This window comes from Podarcis filfolensis (genome assembly GCF_964270895.1).
Source record: "Podarcis filfolensis genome assembly, chromosome: 10".
Taxonomy (NCBI): Eukaryota; Metazoa; Chordata; class Lepidosauria; order Squamata; family Lacertidae; genus Podarcis; species Podarcis filfolensis.
In genome coordinates this window covers 37,218,109-37,231,178 of record NC_139612.1, presented here as the reverse complement: position 1 = coordinate 37,231,178, position 13,070 = coordinate 37,218,109, and the positions used below count along the sequence as shown (strand labels likewise).

At 36.7% G+C, this 13,070-nt stretch overlaps 1 protein-coding gene across 6 annotated transcripts in view; it reads right to left on the bottom strand.

The window, feature by feature from the left end:
• Positions 1–13,070, bottom strand: part of LRRIQ1 (leucine rich repeats and IQ motif containing 1) — a 99,395-nt gene that overhangs the window by 65,028 nt on the left and 21,297 nt on the right. For all 6 annotated transcript variants that reach the window (XR_014538887.1, XM_083573289.1, XM_083573292.1 and 3 more), the window contains 4 exons: positions 12,598–12,725; positions 7,901–7,974; positions 6,700–6,793; positions 2,618–2,800 (listed from right to left, as the gene is read on the bottom strand). Coding sequence is in view for 5 of the 6 variants with exons in the window: in XM_083573289.1 (XP_083429415.1) it covers positions 2,618–2,800; positions 6,700–6,793; positions 7,901–7,974; positions 12,598–12,725 (479 nt within the window). In the remaining variant the exon portion in view is untranslated. The remainder of the gene's footprint in view (positions 1–2,617; positions 2,801–6,699; positions 6,794–7,900; positions 7,975–12,597; positions 12,726–13,070) is intronic.

Below are 13,070 nucleotides of genomic sequence, written 5' to 3'. Positions count from 1 at the left end.
TATTGCAGAATACATTACTGAGTGATACAGTAATGTAGCGACTGTAAAGCTGGTTTCACTCAAGTGAATCTCTAGAATTACAAGCCTAGTTTTAGTTATTTCTAATGTAAAGTACCCCAAGTTCAATTTTTGTAATGTTCTAGGATTGCAAAGAACCAAAGCTCTTGAGGGCTGGATATAGCTTTCAGGTAATTTTGCAATATGAAATAGTTCTGAGAGAGTGATTCTCATCACCATTCAAGAATAAGACACGAGGTGATGCTGGACTCTAACATTTCAGCTTAATATACATATTATTCAACATTAATTATATCATTATGTAAAGAAGCAATATTACTTTAAGTGAACTTGATATTTTTTATTATACCTATGGAAATTCTGACAAACTTTAAAGTTGAATATTGTTTACTATGTTGTGCTTTTTTACTTGAAAGATGGTGAGATATTATCTTGCTTCACAAACAAAAGCATTTTGGATTTGTTTGTTTTTTAAAAAAGATAATATGTATTGTGTAAAGAAAAGTAAAAGATGTGACAAGTACATATTCAAAGAAGCATCATGTAATGCTATATAAATTGACATATACTTTAATATCATTATTGTTCCAGTCTAGTTTGCAAAAGGCCTTTAACTCCATAAAGAGTTTTAATGTTTATATTTCTTCAGTTATATTTCCTTTTATAAGCTTTTATGCCATTTTCATCTGTTTAAACTATAACTGTTTAAAAGGGTTTCAACTTCCATTAGTGTCTTTTATTTCCAGGCATCTGTACAAGAGCCTGTTGAAAGCCAAAACACTGAAACGGAAGTGCATTTTAGCATAGCTACTTACAACTAAGTGTGAAAAGATTAACTGACAGACAGAGCAATTAATTTTTTTTAAAGCACATAATTCTTAAACATGGGTAGACTAGGCATAGTGAATTTGAAAGCAGGAACAACACAATTTAATTGAGCAGCTCTAGTGTATGAAACATGGATTAGGAAACCTAGCAATGATTACCTTTGGCAGTTTACATACTTGAGGTCATACCTACAGGGCCTCATAACTTAGTGAGATGTCAAACAGACAAGAAGCTTGCTTAGTTTTTATGCTGTTCGTTAGGCATGTTGCATTAAGGCTGCAATCTTAGGCACTCTTATCTGGGAGGAAGCCCTGCTGCACGACCTGAGGGCTTATTTCAATTAAACATAGGATCATGCTACATGACACTTAATTTACATGAAACAGAGATTGGTTTAGGCACACATAGAAGGGGGGGGGAATCATGTGTGATTTCATTATATGAATTTTGTTTTCCATATTTTTAAAAAATATACCACACCGTCAGGAAATTAGAGAAAGATGAGAACTCAGTAGCAAAGCACATGTTTTTCATGTAAAGTGTTCCAAGTTCAGTTCTTGGAATCCGCAGGTAGAGGTGAGGAGGAATGCTGTCTGAAACTCTAGAAAGTCACAGGTCATCAATACTGAGCTACATGGTCAAGTAGTCTAACTCATTATAATGACAACTTTCTATGGATTCCATTTTCTTTGTGGAATGGCACTATTTTTATTACGGTTCTCATTACTGTTGTTTTGATTGTTTTACAGTGCAGTCCCATGCATGTCTATTCAGTTTTGTTGTTGGTCTCTGTGGATTCTTTTCAGAATCACACATATGAAAATTAAATAAATAATGCTGGCCCATTTCAGAAATTAAAATATGTCTTAACATTTTTCATAATGTAAAAGAAGAACAGTTAACTGATAGATAAGACACAAGTGGTCTATCTTAACCAGACAGCTTCCCCCCTTTCCATTATAAATCACACCCATTTCTTTTCAGTCAGAATTTTACCTCATCACCTCAGAATTGTATGGTATTCTCCTATGACCAGATTACCATTGCCGACAACATCACACAACTGAAATTCTGCCTATTACCTTTCTTTGTAATAAAGAATAGTCTAGTGCAGGAAAGCAGAGATTTAGTAAATGTGTCTCAAGTCTTCTAAGCAAACACTTTCCCACTTTGTTTTACAGCACTTCAAATAAGAACTCATGTGCTTCTCCTGAGTGAGGTGAACACTTTAGGCTCTGTTCAGACACTTAATCCATGTGGTGAGGCATGCAAGGAAAGGAGTTACACTGCACACATGGTAAGAGCACATGGGCACCTCACACCTACAGAAGACTACTTAAGTAAAGACACGGTCTTTGACAATACAGTACTAATTTCCTCATGCATATATGTCTACAATAGTAGATAGCATCCTTGCAATGCAAAGTAATGTCATGAAACAACTGATATAGTCTTAAACACAGTGAGTGCAATCTAGCCACAATTAAGCTGTTTTTAGGCCCATTAGTTTAATGGGAGAGTAAAGCATCTGGTTAGTTTAAAAACCTTACTAGTGGCTTTGTTTTATGAAGCCTTGAGGAAGAGCTAAATCCATCTGGTACATTTTGAGACTGTTGTTCTTTAAAAGGTGTCACAAGGCATGAATTAATTAAGTAAAAGAAAAACTGAAATAGATCTTTTAGCAACTTTTCACCTTAATGTGATTCTGATGTATTCATATTCTCATATTTAGGAGCACAGAAAGGCATATCAAAATGCTGAATATACTTACATTAACCTAGTTGTGGCTTTTTTGCTGACTAAATCAATTTTTTGAATCTGAGCTTGACAAAATGCTGCAAAGCTTCCTGGCTGTGCTTTTTTCATCATTCTTTCATCTGCATTTTCTGCATCAGACTTTATGTTTTCATCATTAAGCACATTCAGACTGGGAAGAACTTTAAGTAAAGAGCGCCTTTTAAGATGAGAGAAAGCTATGTTAGTGCTAGAATAAACACAGTTTATTATCATCTCTGCTGTAAGGAAGATGGTTAGGAAGATGCATTTTCTTGTTTAACTACATAACTATTTACTTGAAAGACAAAACACTTTGTGATTCTTTAAAGATGAAACAATGCACTTCATTTGATTATTGGACCATATATATAAAGTTCTGATCCAAACCAGGCAGCAGCTCAATACAAGGGATTAGATGTGGGAGAGGTAAGTTTGGGTCTCCTGACATTTAAAACAAAAACCAGAAAAGTAGCTATGGGGTTGCCCAAGTTGGATTGGGTAATGATACTGGGGAAAGGGGGTGTTAAACTCTCCTACTTCCCCCTTGCTACTTCCTCAATTGAAATTTCACCCTTGAAGCTTCAAAAAACCCAACTCAGGGAAGAAAAATGTATGTGAATCCCTATCTTTTTCTTTCTCTTGTAAGCTGCTTCCCTGCTATGATACTTCCCTAATTGAAATTGCCCCTCTGTAGGTCAACTGAGAGGAAGGGACAACAGGTACATGCCTAACTTTTGTCTTATAGATGGGCTGGAATTTTAAATTTGTTTTATGGGAGAGCATGGTGGTCATTTTGGGCACTGCAATTTCACCCCGAAAAAGCAATTTTTGGGGGCCGCGATCTCGTGCAGGTCACTTGACTCACGAAGGAGAATGGCCCTGGAATACAGTGTCCCAGTTTTTCACCTCGACATGTTGGATGGTATGCTCATGATGACCTAAGGCAAATAAAAAAGCCCTTGCTTGTTTGGGAGTTCCTTATATGTACTGGGGATTCCAGATCAGGAATTCTGGAAGCACAGTAATTTTACGGTTGGGACAAACTTATAGGATCCCCCAGGCCAACATAAAAGTAACTACAAATAATAGCTATTCAAGCCATTTTCTTTATAAACAATTACAATATCACCAAATTTAGACTCAATCTAGCCAAGGTTAAACACTTCTAAGTTCCATGGATTTCAGTGGAAAAGTTAAGTATATGTTGAACATTTTCTTAACTGAAATATACCATCAACCTGATGGACAGATGCCCAAGGAAAAACAATGAACTTAAACCACTTAATTTTGGCTGGCTCATACTCCTTGCTTCTATAAATAACAGCATAGCTACAACAGCAGCAAAATGTTTCTTGTTTTTTTGTTGTGCAATAGTACTAGGTGATAGCACTAAACTGCTAAGTCCACACTGCATGTGCAGATCTATTAGAAACAATGTTGAATAATGATATATTGAAAAGATGCCATATCAAGTTGATTAATGTTGGAAAGTAAGGTTTCTTAGAGCCATGGGATCTTAACACTAGTTTTTCCAGCTGGGTTTCTCCTAGTGGCGGCTGAATCAATATTTCATTTAGTGAAAACTTCCTGGTGAATATTCTGTCACTTAAGAGGTTCTATTAATCATTACTGCAATGAAACACTTTCCCCCTAGGAGTGCTCAAACTGATCCCAGGGTTTAATTTCTAAAAAGTGATTTCTTAGTACTTCAGCTTCCTCAGTGTTATCACTGGCTGAACATGAAAGTAGGAAACCTATTGGGAAATTTTACAACTAATTCCTTTGTTGGTATCAAGGGGTTATGTAAAGTTCACTGAAACATATTGCCTGAAGTTATAGTGAATGCTGAATTCAACAAATCCATACTTTATAGTATCCCGTTAGATAAATTAATCTCTTGTCCAATTATGAAAGCTCAGTTGGTCAAATAACGTCGGAGGACCTTGATGGCTCAGGAATTTCAAGGATTTTTAAAACTGGGCTTGCATGGAGCAGCAATTAATTATATGTAATATCAACCATTAAAAACAATATAGCTACAAATGGTAAGACAGTTATGTTGTCATATAACATGCACTACTTTAGTAAAATTACTTTGTCTTTTACAATTACAGTACCAGTTATCTTCATCATGCAAGAATATAAATACATATTCACAAGTAATGCTGTGCTAGTCAATTTCTACATTTTTCTGCATATATGTTGCCTCATCTGCACCTGTCATATAAAACATGTTTAGAACAAGGGTCTGCTCAATTGGTATGACTCTTTAGAACCAGTACTCATGGTGAGATCAGGAATGGATCTCGGGCTCATGGTACCCTCCTTGCCTGTTCCCTAATTACATACAACAGTTAATAGCTGACCGATATATTGTGTTTATTCAAAAGTTGGATCTCCCTGATCCTCTGATCTAAACACTTCTAGCATGATCCAAATTTTTGTGGGTTTCAAACTTTGTAGGGAATGAAGTTCGTCTCTCTGTGTGTGTGTTTGCATATATGTGTAATATGACTTTCAGCTGAGCTGATCCATTTTTAGAAAAATGGGTTTTCCAAAGTGAGTCAGCCAAGTTCCATGCGGAAAAGAGATGATTGAAAAGAATCTGAAAGCATAACCAAAACAAGCATAGAAAGGAATGTGAAAAAAGGAAGGAGACCATTCTAGCTTTAGAGATATCTTACAATTATTTGAAAACCAAAAGAAAATTTTATACAAGGTAGAATGACATACAAATCATTACTAAGAATGGAAATGAACAGTATAGCTTGGTTATCATTGTCTGCTTCCACATGAACCCAATTTGATAGGCATTTTAAATTAAACTGGAAATCACCTAGCAATTGCTAGTCTACATAAACAAGTATCCGTATTGGAGAAAGAGCTACCATCATATACAATAGCAATTGTACTTCCAAGAAACAGGAAATACCCTTTTACAGATCTATTTGTTGAGCCACTTGAAGTCCAAAATGAACATGACTTTTTTTTTTGTAAGGACACCAGGGAGAAGCAAATAAATTAAATAAAATGGATGTTTGAAGTGGATATAGTTTTAATAGCATTGATTTTGAGGAGATGGGATACTGTATTTATGAAAGTCTGATGTTTCAACAGATTCCTGGATTAGATGCTATGAATCTGACCCTGGGTTGCTGAGAGAGCTCCAAAGAGCAACCCTCAGATGCCATCTCATTCATCCAATGTTCTGAGCAAAGCTCAGAAGATGCTTCCTAATGAGATTCTGATCTACCCTGTCAGTGCTGTTATTATGTGCAGGGTTTGTTGTTGTTAGTTTTGCCTCTTGGTGAACTGGAGCAGAGGTAGTTTTAGGGCAGTGTGAGCAGTTTGGCCGTGCTGGATGCCAAGCTGTATTGGATGCTACAACAACAATGTAGAACCAAGTTTGAGAGGCAGGGGATACCAAAATTTAGGCAGTGTTGCATAGGGAAACACTGAAATTTGAGAGCCCAAAGTCCCCCACCAACTGGAGAAAGAGGAGACCACCAACTTGGATGGCTACAAAACTGGCTTAGGCAAATTCATGAAGGATAAGACTAATAGCCGTCCTCACTATGTAATACCTCCAGTTTCAGAGGCAGTATACTTCTTGGCACTGAAAGATCCAGACTAGCTGAGTTCAATGAGATTAACTCTTGCATAAAGTCTGCACAGGCTTGCAGCCTAAGTGAGTTGAACTTAGGTCCTGTTGAAATCAGTGGAACAAGTTAGTCAAGAACCACAGAAAGCACGAGGAATTAATTGTAATTAACTTGACTTTTTTATGTGCAAATAATGATTGTAATCAAAAGTATTGGCAAATCTTTTTTTCAGAACAAGAGACAATCATGGTTTTGTTTTCACATTCCCTTTCATCTGGGATGTATGTTGCTTCTATATAATCTTGGGAAGAAGGGAGAAAAGGAGAGAGGAAGTGAAACAGCTCCCCAAAAGTACATTTCACTATTATTTGGTTAAAGGCATAGCTGACCACCCTAGAGGAAGAAAAAAGGACAAAATCTCAACCACCATATTGATACTCGGCACTTGTCACAATCTCTTACTCTCATTGGTTACCTCCAGTTCTCTTCTTGAAGAAGTGGATTTCCTTGCAAGGATAATTCTCTTAGGCTATCACAACCACCAAGCCACTGAATGACACTGTTAAGATCTGCATTTGTTAAGAAAAGTACAAATAAAATAAATGGAATAATTCTTTTATTGCTGTTGGGATCACAACAAATTATTTTCAAATAATTGTCAAATTCGAAGAAAATTAATTAAATCAAGTTCATCGTTCCAGAGATTATTAAATGTCATCACTAAATGCCAACCCATTTCACCCCTCCTAATCATTGCAACATAGATTATGTTCACCATATTGGATTGTTATAGGGTCCTAATTTGGACAAATTTCATTTGTTCTTTTAATCACTCAATGAAACTTATTGCTCTCTTTTCTTTTGATTTACCTGAACCCTGGATTTGCATGAATGCTATTTGGTATGCTGTTTATCTTTGTTATATTGGTAGATGCCCGACTAGTCTTTTTTCTTGGCTAAGGACAGGTGTCACTCACCAAATTCAAAATCCCTTGGCTACTACATGAAGGCATAGAAACTAAACCAACCAAGGCTTAATATAAAGTAAAAATATATAATTACAGCAATATAAGGATACAAAGTAATTTTGATTGCCTTATCAAAGTAAGACTCTAAATCAGAATGAACACACCGAAGTTGTAGATGCTATTAAAAAACAACAACCAATGGTGTTTTAATTTGAACTGTTGTCAATTATGTAGTAATACGTATTTAAGTATTACTTAGATAAACTATCTATGATTAATGGTTGAGGAGAAGACCTTGGAACTGCCCACTTGCTCTCTACTTTTCCATTGTCATTAACCATATAAAGGCTTCTGTCAGCACCACCATTAAGTATTATTCAAGCTAAGCAGGATTTACTCTTAACCAGGGTTATATCTGGGTTTCAATCCTGCACAAGAGCAAACTCTCAGCACTACTCAGCACCTCAGCCTCAGCCATGGTTAAGCATAGCAAAGATTTGTGTTGGTGAAGAGATAATGTGATTCTGGGAGTACAGAAAAATTGTATACCAGCTCTAACTCCATGCTTAAGAGCAGTGCAACAAACAATATAGGCATTTTATAGCTCCCTCTGTATATGTGTCAACAATTGGGCTAACTTATATTTTACAATGCAGCATCTGAAACTCATGATAACAAATGTCCCTCCCATTTATCTTTTAAACTCACCTAATAAGCAGTTGTTACTGATATCTAGCTTTTCCAAAGACACACACGAAAAAAGAGGTGCAAGTTGAGTCAAACTGAAAGAAAAACAACCAACATTTTAATAGAAAGTCAATGCAAAACTATCTTAACCATGGGAGTGAAAAAGATGGAACAGGTATTACAGAACTATACCTTCAAAACCCAAATATTTTTGTATCATTTGGTAGCAAACTGCCTGTTAGCTATCCAAGGTGCTAGAAGGTAATTGTAACAGTTTTCCATGTAATAACAGATAACATTTATCAGGCTTCAGGAAATACCATAAGAACTATGGTTTTCAAAAGTAATGAAATGAACTTCCTTAGAGAAGAACAAGCAGTTCTGTGGAAGATTTAGTTTCCACATAATCCCCTTTAGTGGATGCTGCTCTTGGGACAGAACAAAGGTGATCTCTTCCAATCAGTGCAGTGGAGATACTGCACTCTTATCTTAATTATTAGGATGAGAAATAAATGATGCATACATTGATTATATGCAATCTATTTGGCACACTTATTCCTACTTTTTTCTTAAGATTCCTCCCCCCAGCCCACAGCTAAATATAAAAGCAAGAACACCCACCCTTGTAGCTTAGAGACACTCTGAACCTCCTCATACAGATATTTACTGCTTTAAGGAAAGCTTGGTATTAAAAAGAAAGAACCCTACCCAAAGAGATTTGTAATTGTAGACATATTGCGCCTTGCACCATCTGTTTGTTTTATAGTATATTTAACTCAAGCAGCACCTGAAGTTCTCAGAAACTGCTTCCCATGCAAAACGTTCTTAAATGCACGACAACACAACCTTGCAGCCATTAAATTTCCAAGATGTTATTCCATTTAAAAATATACGTATTGCCTTTCTTTTATTTGTCTCATTACTGCATGAGAGAAAGGCTTTCTTGTTATACTAACAGGAGGATTATTGACCATAGTATTTAGAGTTGAAGGCTGCAAGCCAGCAGCTTTGCAATTTTAGGTGGAAGTTTCACAGTAATGGGTCAAAGCAACAGCTAAACATTTTCCAGAACACAGAGTTGACAAACATTTTGATCACTAAAAGCTCAAATTGTGGCCATCCTGGATTACAGAAGTTAGTCTGTTTGAAATACTTTGGCAATAGAAGAGTTAGATTGTGGTTTAATGGTGTCTCCTGTTCTTATCAACTAAGTCTTACTCAGAGTAGACCAGTTGGAATTAATGAAGCTAAGATAGTCATGTCCTTTAACTTCAATGAATCTACTCTGAGTTGGAAATCCCACCAAATCTCTGGGCAGTGTACTGCTAACTTTTGAAATGCTCTAACGGAATGAGAACAGAGCACACAGTAAAATCATAGATGTAGAAGAACTCTGTATGCAATACATCTTATGTTGCTTGTTAATAATGGCATTTAGGGTGTCATAATTTAGAGAACTGGATGTCTTACTTGCCATTCAGATCTAAAATTCTTGTCCTGTACTATACAAGGCAAATCCTTTTTTTCAGTCTGTCATTCTATAGCTTCCTTTTCACTGGCGGTCTTTGTCTTTTTTTTTTCTTTTTCTTTTTAGAAAATTCAAACCAGAAAGACAAAGGACATTACAGAAAACTTAATACCACTTGACCTTGTCCCACTAGCCCTGGGCATTAAAAGGATATAAATTACAAAGACGACACAGAAGTAAAAGATATTTTTTTAAAGTCCAATAGCTTCCTTTTTCTGGTATCATTTAAAGCCAAACAGTCGCAAAGGCAGGACAAAGACAGTCTGGGAGACTTATATGAAGAAAGCAAAACTGAAACAAACTTGAAAGTTAAATGCATGTGGTAGTGGGGGTCGAGGAGGAGAAGCAGCAAAGTGCTGAAGTGTATACTCCAAAATACGCACACTAAATATACTTTTTGTCAAAATCAATTTATTGCTCTTCTCTGCAATGCAGCTAGGTTTTTTTATGGATGCTTACAGACTTTTCTTCTGAATCATGCAATTGACTTATCTTGTTTATTATTCAATAGCCACTTTTGATGAATTAAAAATGCACAAGCGTTAAAAGAAAAAGGCAACACTTCATACTGATACAAAATTATAAAATAAAATGATACTTGATTACATAGTGCATCTTGTAAAATATTTGTTTGGGTCATGATTCAGACAAAGCAAAGGCATTTTAAGTAAAAATTCAAGGAGAAGTTTAAACATATGTTTGAGGCTGTGATCCCATGCCCACTTACTTGGGAATACTGTAAGTCCCATTAAACTCAATGGGTCTTCCTTTTGAGTACACATATATAAGATTCCACTGTATATTTCTTAAACAATCAATGGTACTTAAAGAGGCAAGTCTTAGGAATGATCCAGAGGTTGCAGCTGGTGCAGAGTGTAGCAGCTAGGTTGCTTATGGGGGCAAACTAGCACCAGTTTATAACACCCTGCTTGGGGGATTTGCACTAGCTGCCAATCTGTTATCAGGCCAAGTTCAAGGTGTGGCTACTAAAATATAAGGGCCTATGAAGCCCAGGCCAGGTTACTTGAGAGACCATCTTATCCGTTATACAACCAATAGATTGCTGTGGTCTGCAGGGGACCTTTTTTTGCAACTTCCAAAGATCTCAGAAGTCAACTCCACAGTAACTCGGAGCAGGACTTTTACTATGGTTTCCCCTGTTCTGTGAAATAGCCTTACTGTCACTATATGACAGGTGCCCACTATCTGTACTTTCTGGAAATAACTAGAGACATTTTTCTACCGTCAGACTTTCCCAGCTGGATAAATGGGTCTTTCACATGTATGTCTACTTTGTTAGGGTTTAGTCTTGTTTTAAATGCATTTGCTATAGCTTGTCCCCTCTGTGGAAGGACGTGTGGATCCAGAATTGTCCTCCACAGTCACTTACGGACTCATTGTTAAAACCATGTTCATAGAAGGCAATCTTACTTGGCTACGAGTGATCACCAAAGAAGAAGAAGAATGCTCCCCAATCTCTTAACAATGGTTCAGAGATCTGGAGAACCCCTCAGACTTGCACACTTCCTTGCCTTCTCAACCTCATATGCTCCTCGGTCCCTCGGTCCCTTTTCTAATTACTCCTTCTCTTTTCAGCATTAGCTGAAACAGAGTTTGAAATCACAGTTAGAATAAGGTTTCAAATGCTTATTTTAAAGCTGCCTCTCCTGAGCTAACCTTGGTTGGTGCTGAAATAGAAGGGTAGCGAAAAGTATTGAAAGCCCGAGAAGGAAGGAACAGGAGAAGGGTGCTCTTGCTCTCTTAACCACGGAAATTCCTACATGATACAACTTATAAAACTTGATGGACAACTACTTTGAAAAGGGGGAAGGTATTCTGCTTAATAAATATATGGTACATACGGAAATATTATTATTGTTATTATATATTTTTATCCCCCCTTTTCCCTGATAGGGACTTGAGGCACAGATAAATAAGGACAGCTTTGAAATATGAAAATGTGTTCTTCTCACATCATGCAGATATAATGTACTTCATTCTTTTAACAGGGACAGTCATCCAGATAAACATACTGTTCAAATTTTTTATATGTGCAATGCTTTAAAAAATATTATGAGTCACCTATCAGTATTTTGTCTGCTAAAGCATTATGAGGCATCCATGTTTACCTTTAAAAATCAATTATTCCTATTATAAACTAAAGATGAAGACCTGTTATCATCTATTAGTTGCAAATTAGACTTTCCTACTGGAGCTTTATTCTTAAGGAATATGTGGATTCACAATCCTAACATTCATAGGGGCTTCCAGCAGTCAACAAAAAGGAAATGACACTCACTGCACACTCTTAAGAAGAAATCATACAACTGTATCAGCTGCAGGATAAAAGCAAAGGAACAGCTTTTCTTTCAACAGCTTACTTCATTACATTCAATCCTTCTGTACAGAACATCCAATCACTTATGCCATAGCAAAAGCATATGGAGCTGCTTAGAACATGGCCACATTGGTAAAGAAACTACAAATATCAACTACTGAACTACTACATTTTTTACTGCTTTAATCATCCATTCTGCTGATATTGTCATCCATTCCAGCTATATTTATAGTCATGCCTATCCACTTCATCCTCATTCTCACTTTTGCCCAAACGATTTATGTTAAAGATGTTGACACATACAGCAGAGGTACGGGAAGCTTTTCCTGCTAGAAATGTCAGCCAAATATCCACTCAGCTAATATGACAGAGTGCTTCCTTCCACACAACAGGAAGCACTTCACCAGCTGTCGACTGCAATATACAGCAGCAAAGGGAGGGGAAAGAGAGAAGTCACACAACAGGGTTCAATATGTATGAAAGGCCCATGGCTGTATGCTTTGTATGCAGAAGGACCCCGACTTCATTCCTTGTATTTCCAGTTTTAAAAGGGTCTGAACTTTATACAGTGGTACCTCGGGTTACAGATGCTTCAGCTTACAGACGCTTCAGCTTACAGACTCCGCTAACCCAGAAATAGTACCTCAGGTTAAGAACTTTGCTTCAGGGTGAGAACAGAAATCGCACAGCAGCAGCGCAGTGGCGGCAGCGGGAGGCCCCATTAGCTAAAGTGGTGCTTCAGGTTAAGAACAGTTTCAGGTTAAGAACAGAGCTCCAGAACGAATTAAGTTCTTAACCCAAGGTACCACTGTAATCCACCCCCCCAAAAAAATATAATGTTATTAGTTTTACCTGTTTTGTGAGATAAAAAGTATCTGTAGCAAAGGCAGCCAATATGTAGAAAGCTTTTCCATTGTTGAGATGCTGTTGTCTTCCAAGTATAATTCTCTTAGCAAAACATGATTTTCCAGGCTGGGGAACTAAACATAAATCAATAGCATATTAACGTATTATTACAGCACATTGGCTATCATACTAAAATGACTAAGGCTGCAATCCTATTTGCAGTTACTGCAGCATAAGTTCTTAATAGGTTTTTGAAATATTATTGTTCATTTAATATGCTGTGAGTCACTTTGAGCACAATTTTGTGGGGAAATGGCATGCAAATAAACAGTTGATGATGTTACAAACACACACAGGTAGAGAATATATATATAAATGGGACCAAAATTAAATAAAGGTGCTTCAGTCTCTGATGTTCCTTTGAAAAACTGAAATGTATACTCACTAATGTATATAGTGACCATTCAACAGCAGCAATG